This window comes from Pundamilia nyererei, unplaced genomic scaffold (assembly GCF_000239375.1).
Source record: "Pundamilia nyererei isolate P.nyererei 1_Seehausen unplaced genomic scaffold, PunNye1.0 scaffold00051, whole genome shotgun sequence".
NCBI lineage: Eukaryota > Metazoa > Chordata > Actinopteri > Cichliformes > Cichlidae > Pundamilia > Pundamilia nyererei.
Window position 1 is genome coordinate 3433968 of NW_005187452.1, and position 11906 is coordinate 3445873.

The window sequence follows — 11906 nt, forward strand, 5'->3', positions numbered from 1 at the left end:
TAACTCGAAATTTCGAGTTATGGATACTAGCTTTTTTTTTTTTTTTTAGTGGCGGAAACGGGCTTCCATAGCACTGAGATTCTGTATGACTAAAAGTGTTTTTGCAACCACAGCTATCATGAATCCAAGGTTAAGGCACTTATGACTTGGCTACTCTTGTGACCAAGAAAAAACCCTCATCTTTTATTCCAATCATCTGCATGGTGCTTTCTGTCACTCCAGTGGGTGTGTGTTTGAATGGCAGAATCCTGTCGCCACAACAGATTGAAGGCAGCAGCTTTGTATTCTCTGCAAAAGGCTTAAAAGAAATAAAGGTGTTGGCTACTTTTCCTGAGAAAGGATGTTCCTCACTTTTACATGACTGATCAGATGAAAGAAGTGTGTCTGAGAGATTTGTTACATGAGGACATTAAATGAGGCATATGCCTGGTCAGAAAGAGCTCCAACCTTCCTAACAGTAACAGCCAGAGTCTGTATGACTGAGATTTTTAGCCAAAATACAATGACTTAAATTCTGTCTTAATTAAGAAGTAGAAATGTGTGCGTCATCCAGGAAAAAATAACCTCTTATTCCCTACTTTCTAACCACTTTCTGGCAAACAAATTTGATGACTAACTGTTGAACATATGGCAATATTTAACTGCTATCGAAGCAGATGCTTTCCTCTGGGGCCGGTGGAGACTAAAAACGGAGCTAAAAAAACGGTGAATGTCACATTAAAATTCACCATTTGGCATGGAGTAACTAATAAATAACATTTTTTCTAACTTTAATAGGAATTTGAATTAACATTGTGTGTTGTGTGATATTTCTTTAGGTGGCCAAATTGAACCCCAAAGACAGCAGCTACTCACTGAGAGATGACTTCTACAGGCATGTGCAGAGAGACTGGCCAGGCTACAACGAGGAGGAGAAGCAGCTTGTCAGCCGGCTGCTGGCCAGGTGGGCTAGAGGCAGGGGGTCCCAGATGGATGCAAGTTATGCGCTCTCATTAAACAGCTTGTTTTTGTGTAACGTGCTGTGCGTAAACGTGCCCTTTCACTTTTATGCCTGATATATCTTATGTATTAATTCCCCGGTGGTACTGGTGTTAGCTCATAAATAACAAGATGATGACTGAATCATTGAAACTTCATTTTGCACTTGTTATTCGCCGCATTAGAAAAGTAAGGTCTCCTGCACATCTTCTTTCACTCCCACATGTTTCTGTATAGTCAGCCCTCAGAGGCAGACCTTGTGTGTCCTTGCTATACAGAGAATCTTTTCCACCTTTAAGCTCGGCCATATTCGGGCTTCTGTAAACCAGCAAGACTAGGTGTTTATGAAATTCCCAAAGGTGCTTTGGTTGTGTCTGATTGCTTTGTTCTCTCTTTCTGTTTGATAGGAAGTTGCAGCCACATATTGGCAACCAGTCGCGAAATCCTCAACCAAACCCATCAGTACTGAGGACGTCAGAGGATCAAAGCATAGCAAAAAATCTTGCAGTGGTAAATGGCTGTATTGTTCTCCATTTACCTTTCAGTATGTGTGAAAGTGGTTGATGTGGTTTTGAACGGATGTTGCTTCTTTACGTCCGTGTAAATGTGTGCCCTTTGCCCTCTAGTCTTTACCTTTGTCTGCTGGAATTAAAGTTTATTCATGAAGTTTGTATGAAAATGTTTCAGAGATGTATTTCTTGTTTTTCCCTGTCTGTTTCCCTAGAAACGCCCTGTGCCTTTTGACTCACAGGAAAGACTAGCAGCTAAGAGACAAAAACTCACAGACCAGAGGTTACAACGGCAGCCAGCTGTAAACGGACTCTTAAACAATAAAGGAGGACACAATGATGCAACTCCTTCCCTTAACCCAAGTTTCCACACAAAGACTGAGTTTCAAAGGACAGATAACCATACTGATAACCAAAATGGTTTACCAGGGAGCCATAATTCCTTTCCTCTAATGCACAAACTATCTAGCACTTCTGACACGCCTGTTTCAGAGACCAGGGAGCAAGAACCCAAAGTAAGCAGCCTCCAGCCAACCCAGCGTGACTCCAACTGCGCTCAGCCACAGCTCGCCAACAGCCAGCACAGAAAGAAGAAATCGAAAAAGCACAAGGACAAGGAGCGCGAGAAATTTAAAGACGACCATAGGACTGACTGGTTAAAGACGAATAATGAGCTCGAGAAGAATCCAGACAAACTTGACAGTAAGGCCTTTTTTCCCCCTGTGTATTAAAAAAAACAAAGCTAAAAAACATCTTGTAATGTTTTCCAGATCATTAAGTCAGTGATTGTAGTTTTGCTTTTTCATCCAACATTCCCCCAAATTCCTGTCAGCTGGATTTAAATGCCCCTTCTTCATTGCTGCCTCTCGTGTTAAATTAAACTACTTCCAGTTTATTTTGGCACTGGCGCTGTTTCGTCCATTTAAATCCAACTGGATAATCGTATTAGCAAAAAGTTAAACAGATGTACCTAATAAATGGGCAGATGAGTGCATGTGAAGTCCCCCCTTGCAACCCAGTGCTGTATCAGCACAGTATTATCTCATGACTGTATGTGCTTCCTGAAGCTCCCCCTCTTGAGTCCTCAGTGTGTTATGTGGCTGACTGACTCAACAACAGCTTGGGTCTCTAAGCCTAGAGGTCTCCTGACACCCACAGGCTCTTAGCTAGTCTGAACAGAGGCAGAGATGAACACACACACACACAGACACACTGTGGCTTTTAGCAAAACAAAAAACACATTGCTTAATATTCAGACAATGGCAAAGATCCACATGGATGACTGTACTGATTCGACTGCAGCTAATGATATTTTCTTTTTCTTACGTTCTTGCTCCAGATCCTGACATAACAAATACTGTGGTTTCTGAGGAGAAGCCAGATTATGTGCTGTAAGTCTGAACATGTTTTCAAGTAATTTTTTGATGACCTGCTAGAATCGTTTGCTTTTGTTTAAATGAAGTAGATGACAAGGATTCAAGAAGAAACTGTGTAGGATGACATTGTAGGCTTGTGCTACCATCTCGTGGCAGAAAGAGGTACTACACAAGAAGTAAACGAAATTAGGGAAATGGGCAGTTTAGAAATTTGCACAAAAAATATTGTGATTGTATCTCTAGGAAAGAATTCATATGGAAGAGAGTCTCTTGAAGGCTCAATGTTGCATAAGATTATTTCTATCTTCTGTGGTGGTCTTTACATTATCACACACTATGTTTCTGTGTCTACTTATAGAAAATACAGCCCCATAACAAGTTTAGAGCAACGTGAGCAGTACCAGGAGGATTTCTGCGCCGAGTATGATGAGTACAAAGACCTCCATTCCCGGATTGCCACCATAACTCACATGTTCATTCAGCTGGGCTCTAAAATCAAGAGCCTGTCCCCTGGTACTCAAGAATATAAGGTACATGATATATGCAGATATACAAGTGCTCAGTTTGGACTGTTAGTCTCTATGTGGAAACTAATATTAACAACTTTGTGTTTTGTACCATTTAGACAATGGAAGACCAAATACTAGAAAAGTACAACAAGTATCGCAAGGTAAGTCAGACACATTGAAGTCGTTTTTCTTGTAGTTCACATATTTGAGATTTATTTCAGATTTATCATCTATTGCTCCTCTTTTTTTTGTGCTCTTATAGTCTTAAATGTACATTTCAATGCTTAAATAGCTTGATTTTTTTAAGCAATTAAATTCTGTGAAAGCTGCTTTTATTAAACAGCGAGTAGTTAACCTAAACTAAACAAAGACAATCTTTAAGATTGATCCTCAATATGTTAGTGGTTAAAAAACAAATTGTTTTATTTATTGTTAATTGTTTATTTTTTAATTATTTGAGAGAATGTGGATTGTATGGTGTAGGCTGGCACTAGTTTAAGAAGGTTTTTTGCAGTTGCTCTATTTAGGATTTCCACCTGTCTACTATGTAAGTTATGTAGGCGTGAACATAGAGGAAAACCATGTAAAACTCTTTTAATAATACACTTTTTTTTTCTTTTTTTTTTGTCTCCACAGAAGTTCCCCAGTTACCGGGAAGAAAAGAAACGCTGCGAGTATCTCCACGAAAAACTTTCATATATCAAGCAGCTCATCATGGACTATGACGTCTCTAAAGCTTCCTCATAGCAGATTTTCATATATGCATACACAAACAGAGTGTCAAACAAAGAGTTTTTATATGGTGAAAAGGTTTTATATGAAAAAGGCAGACACTATTGCAGACCACAAATGATGCCGTGAGCATTGATGATATTAAATCTATAGCAGATTTCTATTGTGGTCTTTTAGTTGTGTAGTTATGACTTCTTAAAAGATATCTCATGGATTTAAGAAGTCAGAGGGAGAGGCAAAGAGAGAGTCTTGGCACTAATGAGGACTGTGAACCTCACTTTGCCAAGACAGATACATTTCCTAAAACCTTCTGTCAGCCAGACTCGGTGTCAGACATTTGAATTGAAATATATCAAAGGTAGAAGTGACTTTAACTTATTCCCTTTGTTTTTGAGACTTGCTCAGTCAAACATTGCCTCAGGCGGTTTTTCACTCTCTCTTTTTTTTTAACATTTAAAGATTTAAATAAGCAGCATAAAAGAGACACTACAGTTCAGGTTCTTATCAAAGCACCCTAATTTGCGATTAATGACAGAAGCTGTGCACTGCAAAGAAAAAGATTTATCAGATTTATCCTTCATTTATCCTTCATGTCTTATTATGCAAAGTGGGTAAGATTTTTTTTTTTTCCCCTCTTTTTCCACCTGCAGTGCTTCAGGCATTTATCTTGGAGGAAGGGATGTTTTAGAGTTCTGCATTACGTTTGTTCTGTACTGGAAATAAGTGGAATAATTGTCACCCTGTGGCAAAACAAAAAGTCATGTAAGATAATGACATTTTGCGATGCAGCCTGTAAGAGGTTCCTGCTGTTTAGCTGGAGTCAGCTGGTTTCTTACTTTTTATGAAGTATGCGATCTTCACATCTCACACACTAAATTGATTCGGGCTCATTTTGAAAGCTGCTGAATCCAATTAGCAAAAATTTGTTCTCAATTACCAGGTTGAACATGTTAAGAGCTTCAGGTTCACATGAAACTTACTGCAATAAGTCAATATGTGCCGTATTTATTAAGTATTTATTAAGTACACTCCCTTTCTTTTGCTAAACTGACCAAAATGCTCAGACGTCATTAATAAGCAAGCAGCAAGTCTAGTTTAAAGTATTTAAACCTACTGGAAAGAAGTGTCTTTGTCTCTTTTTACATAGAACTACTGATGTATTTATTTTGAAATGATTTTCCTCATTCCTGTGTCGCTGGTCTCCACAGATCGTGGTAGCCGGTCTTGGTAGATCTAAGTGTTTGTATCCATCAAGAGGGGGAGAGGTTGTAGATGAAAGTATCATAACTTACTGTGTGTTTTGTCTCTGCAGCCCCAAAGGACTCTAAATATTAAAAGATTAATATAGCTACAGAAGGCCTCAATAGCAGTGAATAGACACGTCACCTAACTCTCCAGCTATGTTTGAAACCATTCACTTGTACACTATAAAAATAGATTAAAAAAGAATGAGGCACATAGCAAACCTGTTACTTTAAACTTCAGTGCTGCTGTGAACATTTTTTATATCACAATGGCAAAAACTACTTTATTTTTTTCATGAATTGGCACATTGATGTGGCAACGATACTGGAAAGTTGTGGGGTCAGTTATGATCCTGGAAATCTGTGCAAGGTTTCCAACATCATGGGGTTTGATTTATTGTAATTTTCCACTTCTAAGTACTACATCGTGGTGTTTCGTAGTGAGCCATGGCTCATAGAGACAAAGCAACAAGGTTTACTGCAGCAGAAGCCTTGATGCAATAAAAGCAGCTCAGTTAGATGAAAACAGTTAAATGAACAGAACAGTTTGCATTCATTTTAGTAGGCACACTTGTTCAACTCATTTTTAAAGACCAAATCAGCCAATCACATGGCAGCAACTCAATGCATTTAGGCATGTAGGCAAGACGACCTGCTGAAGTTCAAACCAAGCATCAGAATGGGGAAGAAAGGTGATTAAGTGCCTTTGAAGTTGGCGCGGTTGTTTGTGCTAGAATCCCAGCTGGTCTGTGCATTTCAGAAACTGCTGACCTGCTGGGATTTTTCCCACACCACCAACTCCATGGTTTACAGACAATGGTCCAAAAAAAGAGACAATATCCAGTGAGCTGCTGTTCTCTGGGCGAAAATGCTTTGTTGATGTCACAGGAGAATAACCAGACTGATTCAGGCTGACAGGAAGGCAACAGTAACCACTTCTTAAAACTGAGGTATGCAGTTTGAACATTACAGCAGAATGCCACACTGGTTGGAACTCCTGTCAACTAAGAACAGGCTACAGTTTCGGCACACTCACCAAAATTGGGGAAAAAAGACTGAAAAAATGTTACTCAGTCTGAGGAGTGTTCATTTCAGCTGTTACACTCAGATGGTGGGGACAGAATTTGGCATTTTCTCGGCACACTTTGGCCCCTTACCACACGAGCATAATTTAAATAATGATAAACGACCAAGGTGACCTGTCACGACGTTCAAATCATCTCAAAATAGTTTTTCAACACGACAATGAGTTCACTATACTCAAATGAGCTCCACAGCCACTACATTACAATTGAATAGAGCACCTTTGAGATACATGGATGAAGAAATCCACATCGTGGATGTGCAGGTGACAAATCTGCAGCAGCTGTGTGAAGCTATCATGTCAATATGGACCAAAATCTCTGAGGAATGTTTTCAGCACCTTGTTGAATATGTGCTGTTCCGAAGGCAAACAGGGGTCCAGCCCATGCTAGCCAGATATACCTAATGAAGTGTCCGCGTAGGTACAATGAACATAAATGCCATCATTAAAGAAGTATTCCTGTGTAAATTGGATAATTAACCCCACAGTCATTTTACTTATGAGAAAAGTTCACCTTTATGAGGGTTGATGTTCATATTGTGTTGCTTTTTTTGGCTTATTAGAAAATAAAAGTAGTGAACTGAGGATGTTTTATAGTGTACAGTGACTGGTTTCAAGAAGCTGCCACTATATTGGTAAAATGTGTGCATTTGCTAACTTACTATATGTTGTAGTATTTAGGTATTTTAAGCTTGGAGAGCTGATTCTCAGCTTTTAATCAGTGCCTATTCAGAGTGTATTTGTCCATTGTGGCTGCAGCTTTTGTATTGAATGTCATTACACAGTCATTGACATAGAAGCCTTAAGGACACTTGTATAGTCTTCAAACTGCCAATATCAAGATGCTCATTATCCATACACACACTCATCTGTTATCTGCCTTATTACTACTGTTTGCTGTTTAAAACTGTTTAAATGATTGCCAACAGTGGCTTTCTGTATTCTTAATGTAATTTAACGTTCTCTGTTTCCTGTGATGACATTGCTTACTCATTTGTTGCATTTGTAATCCTTCTGGTACATTTTTGCTTTATTCATCACTGAGGTAAATGTGCAGGCATTCGCCATTAAGAATAACACTTATATATTTCTAATGCTGCCGATATTCCTGTTGACACCCTGTTTTACTTTCTGAGCACACAGAGTAGTTTGATTTGAAAATTTGCCTTTTAGTGATTTCGGCCATATTTCAAGCACAAAAAGCCCAATCTTAAAAGTAACAATTGACGAACAAGTGGTAATTATGAAAAGATTTATAGAAAGAAAGGAATAGATGTGTCAGATTATTGATGGAAAACCATAATTATTTTTGGATTGTTGTGATTAAGAGGGTATGATTATATTTGGGCGATTGAGCAGGATAAAAGTATCACCAACAATGAAGACCCGGAGAGGAGCGTATGCATTATGAACTGCATTTTACAGTTGTGTACTTTCTCTTCTTCTATTGTGCAAATTTCAAACAAATAAAACCATCAAAGAGATCTATAACCACAGACATTTTTCTTTGTAGATCGCTCTTATTTTTTTGTGCACACAGCAATCATGTTTTCTTTATGCACGCAGGCACCCTCATACACAGGTATAAGTAGAAGCCAAGAAATTATTGTATAAGACATTTTATATTTTTCTGTTTTATAAAGGGCTAACAACAATGTTGTCAGTTTGTGATAAAAATCCATTTGCAGATGATTATCCTGCAGCAAGAGAGTTTTCCTTTGTCAAAAGTGTAAGAACTGCAAACTTTAAAACTTAAAGTGTCAAATGTAAAGGATGGGCTAAATCAAGATCTTTAAAATTCAAGCTTTTAGATCCTGAATAATAATGTTTTGTTTCCTTAATTGTTAAAGCGAAGGCCAGCTGGCTGTAAAATCCTGTCAGTTAACACAGTGCAATACCATATCATTATAATGCTTCACATGCATGAAACAGTCCTATTAATTTTGCATTTTGGTATACTTGGAGGGTAACTGTAAACTGTATAATAAAGATGGTCATAGCATGCGTTTTGAAAGCCACATTCATTTTATTATAATTGCTTCATTTTTGCCTGTTTAGCTGGAAGTTACCGTATTTGAGAATGTAGGTTAAGTCATCAGCTAACACTAGTAACTGTGGTTAGCAAGCTGCATTGATAAACTGTACAGATGCAGTGCCTGAATACACACATCTGCTACTTACTGCAAAGATACAGACTAACTCTGGTATCCAGAGGGATGAGATCTGAAAACATTCACAGAGTTGCAAGGCGGCACTTGAGGCACAAAACACTATTTTATATACTGTTAACTACCATGTTATAAAAGGAGAACAACAGAAGACCATCAGCTTGTCCCTATGTTGACCTCATCCCAGTATCATTCTCCAACTTGCAATGAAAAACACAGACCAGTTCAGTTAAGTTTTGGCTGCTTATTCATGTGTGCTGGGTTCAGCGGGTTGAGTAGTTGCAAGGCTGACATGCTTGAAGAGTTCTATTAAAATGATAGCACAAAAGAAATACTGTTTATGACTGCTGCTGTGATTTTGTGTTATATAAATAAAATTGGGAGCGACCACCAGAGAAACTGCACTCGTTGGTATTATAATTGGTTTGAATTTTTAGCTGCAGAGGTTGCTGCTTAGTCCAAAGAACTGTCTTTAATGTGTGTAAAATTTTTCTATACATCATACAGATGCTGGTACTTGCAGTAGGCAAAGATTGGTCCACTCGTCTAACAGGAGAGTGGGAACAGATAAATATGCATATGCTATAAGTAAAGTATGATTTTGAGAAACAGAAACCCTTAAACCACATGGAATAACATTCAAAGATAAATGAGAAAGAGAGAGTCCTCCTCAGTATGTCATTTATAAATACAGGTATGTCTCTCCATCCGTTACTGTTACATCATGTAGAGCTATCACAGTAACAATCGTAATCATAGTCATAATAAAATATCTATATTTATAAATGGCATACTAAAGCAGGGCAATGTCTATAAATGCTAAATTAAGTACTCTATAATACCTTACCAATACTTTAATAATGCTTAATAGTGTGAAATTATTAAAAAGTGCTACCAAATATAAAAAAAATATACCTTCTGCTTTACAGAAAGTGCACATAAGAATAATATTTTATCAGTCATTTATCACAAGAGTAGAACATGCACTTTCTTCAGACATAGATTAGATCGCAGGGCTGCAGATCTCACTGTGACCGTTCTTCTGTAGCATCCACGCCGGTGTGTAGCTCCTCCTGACACAAAGCAGCTTTAAACTGCGGTCGGGGTGGAGCCAGTCGGTTGTCATAGCGACCGTGAAACATCAAGCCCGTTCAGAGTTCACAAAGCTGAGGTAAGACCAACATATCCATTTTCAGTGCTTTTCCACTCTGGTCTAAAATTACACTTACACTAAAATACTTTTGTTTGTGATCTAATAGTTGTTTTACAAGCTGCCCCTTTTTTGTCCTGAGTTAAACAGCCTTATATGACGATTTTTTTATCTGTGGTCTCAGCTCATTGTTAGCCTCCAGGCTAACCAGCAGTGATGGGAGTGTAGTGTTGTGGATAGTTTTGTGTTGTGTGTCAGAACAATGAGGTGACTGCTGTCTCCAGATAGAAAAAGGAGTGATACACCTGCTGCTGTCAGACCTACAGGATTTAGGCTGTGATGTTCTCCTTTATAGTGGACAGAAATTATTTTTATGTGGCATCTTATTGAATAATGAACAGCTGATTGTTCTGTAAATAGTTTGAAATGGTTATTTAGAAAATCAAGGTAAAAGGTAAATAGATGCAAATAACTTTATTGTTTGCAAAACTTGTGCACAGGATTTTAAAATTGACCATTTATATTTGCATTTAAAGTTATGAAATATGATTCATTAAACATGTTTGTGGTTGTTAAAATATAACTTTTTCTACTCTGATTTTGTGTTTTTTGTGTGATTTTAGATCATTGTGTTAATACAGTATGTCAAAATGAAAACATAACTGTAAATTCAGACACGTGAGGTTGTGCTGAAAAGGAAGATACCAAACAAGGAAAAGTACATAGTTTTTAAAGGTAAAATTTAGAGAAAACATCAAAAGTAGTTAAAAATGGCCAGTTACAACCTGGACCCCAGAGGGTTAAACGTTTTTTGTTTTTGTTTTTTAAAGTAACGCAATAGTTACTTTTCAAGTAATTAATTACTTTTAGAAAATTGTAACTCAGTTACTAACTCAGTTACTTTTTTGAAGAAGTAACTAGTAACTATAATTAATTACTTTTCAAAGTAACTTGCCCAACACTGCTAACCAGTGACCTCACTGAACTCTTTTTCAGCCACATCTAGGCCGTATGAATCAGTCTGTGTGTAAAGTTGTAAACTCTATGCTCTAAAGTATTTAGTGAACGACATCAAGAAAAGGGCTAATCTGATTCATTTTGTTATTTTATTTATTTCCAATAAATACTTTCAGCGGCATATAAATAGTATCAGCTTTTTCCACTGTGACATTTAAGGCTGTTTCAGTTCCTGCATAGTAACGACCATATTCTACATGTTTTTGGAATACTTTATACTGAATTAACTTCAGGGCTTTTTCTAGCTAATAAAGGGGCAGATGAGTAAAATCTATATATAGTTAAAGTAGTGAGTCTGTGTTGTCTTATTTCACAGACATCTATTTCTTTCTAAAAAAAAAAAATTTCTGTTGTGGAGGTAAACAAAGACGACATGAGAGCTCTCGATTCTCTCTCCAGGTTTATTCTTCATCACAAGAAAAGAAATGGAATCAGCCCATAACGCAAAGACATCCAGGGATGAGACACCTACTTTGGAACTTACTGGTATGATCCAGGTACAAAGATCTTGACATGTAAAGTTTTAAGTTTAACTATCTCATGCATTAATTATGAGGGCCTCAGTCACGATTTTGTCCTTAGATTTTTATTCCTCTTTAAGCACAAAAAGAAAAACAACCCAAAAATGCAATTGAAATTTTGTTCATGAACTCATTTTTCAGGGAGTTACAAACATGTCCACTCATTTGGACACCATGCATTTGATTCCTAAACCAAAGAAATATGTATTTAACAAACCAATAATAGAACATGATTTACTTTGTGAAAACTGTCAATAAGACATTTTGAAAGCTCATAATCTGATGTTTTCTCACATTTTTATATCCATGTAGCATCATGGCATCTGTTGGCACTTGGCCAAAGTGAGAACTTGATTTTTGTGTAGACCAGTATGAAATATATCCAGTCAACTCTGAACCAGCAAACAGAGCTATTCCATTTTTTTACAATGAAGAAAACAAAGGTTGTCAAATAAAAATAACAGTTTCGTTAAACAAAATGTAGATGTTTTCATACTCATTCTAATTTAGAAATGTGTTATTTGAAGAATTATGAATTGAAACTAGGGGTGCAACAATACACAAAATTCACGGTTCGGTTCAGTTCGATACTTTGGTGTCACGGTTCGATATTTTTTC

At 37.3% G+C, this 11906-nt stretch overlaps 2 protein-coding genes across 3 annotated transcripts in view; both read left to right on the forward strand.

The window, feature by feature from the left end:
• Window positions 1-5995, forward strand: part of LOC102192890 (RNA polymerase II elongation factor ELL) — a 33507-nt gene extending 27512 nt beyond the window's left edge. The window contains exons 6-12 of the mRNA XM_005733389.1: window positions 819-943; window positions 1386-1488; window positions 1703-2189; window positions 2827-2878; window positions 3222-3393; window positions 3489-3533; window positions 4009-5995. Of these exons, the coding sequence (XP_005733446.1) occupies window positions 819-943; window positions 1386-1488; window positions 1703-2189; window positions 2827-2878; window positions 3222-3393; window positions 3489-3533; window positions 4009-4119 (1095 nt within the window). The 3' untranslated portion in view covers window positions 4120-5995. The remainder of the gene's footprint in view (window positions 1-818; window positions 944-1385; window positions 1489-1702; window positions 2190-2826; window positions 2879-3221; window positions 3394-3488; window positions 3534-4008) is intronic.
• Window positions 5996-9727: 3732 nt separating this feature from the next.
• Window positions 9728-11906, forward strand: part of wdr93 (WD repeat domain 93) — an 11565-nt gene continuing 9386 nt past the window's right edge. The window contains exons 1-2 of one of the 2 annotated variants that reach the window (XM_005733390.2): window positions 9728-9771; window positions 11167-11264. In XM_005733390.2, the coding sequence (XP_005733447.1) occupies window positions 11193-11264 (72 nt within the window). In that variant the 5' untranslated portion in view covers window positions 9728-9771; window positions 11167-11192. Of the gene's footprint in view, window positions 9772-11166; window positions 11265-11906 lie in introns of those variants that run through there. The other variant, XM_005733391.1, reaches the window with a different exon arrangement.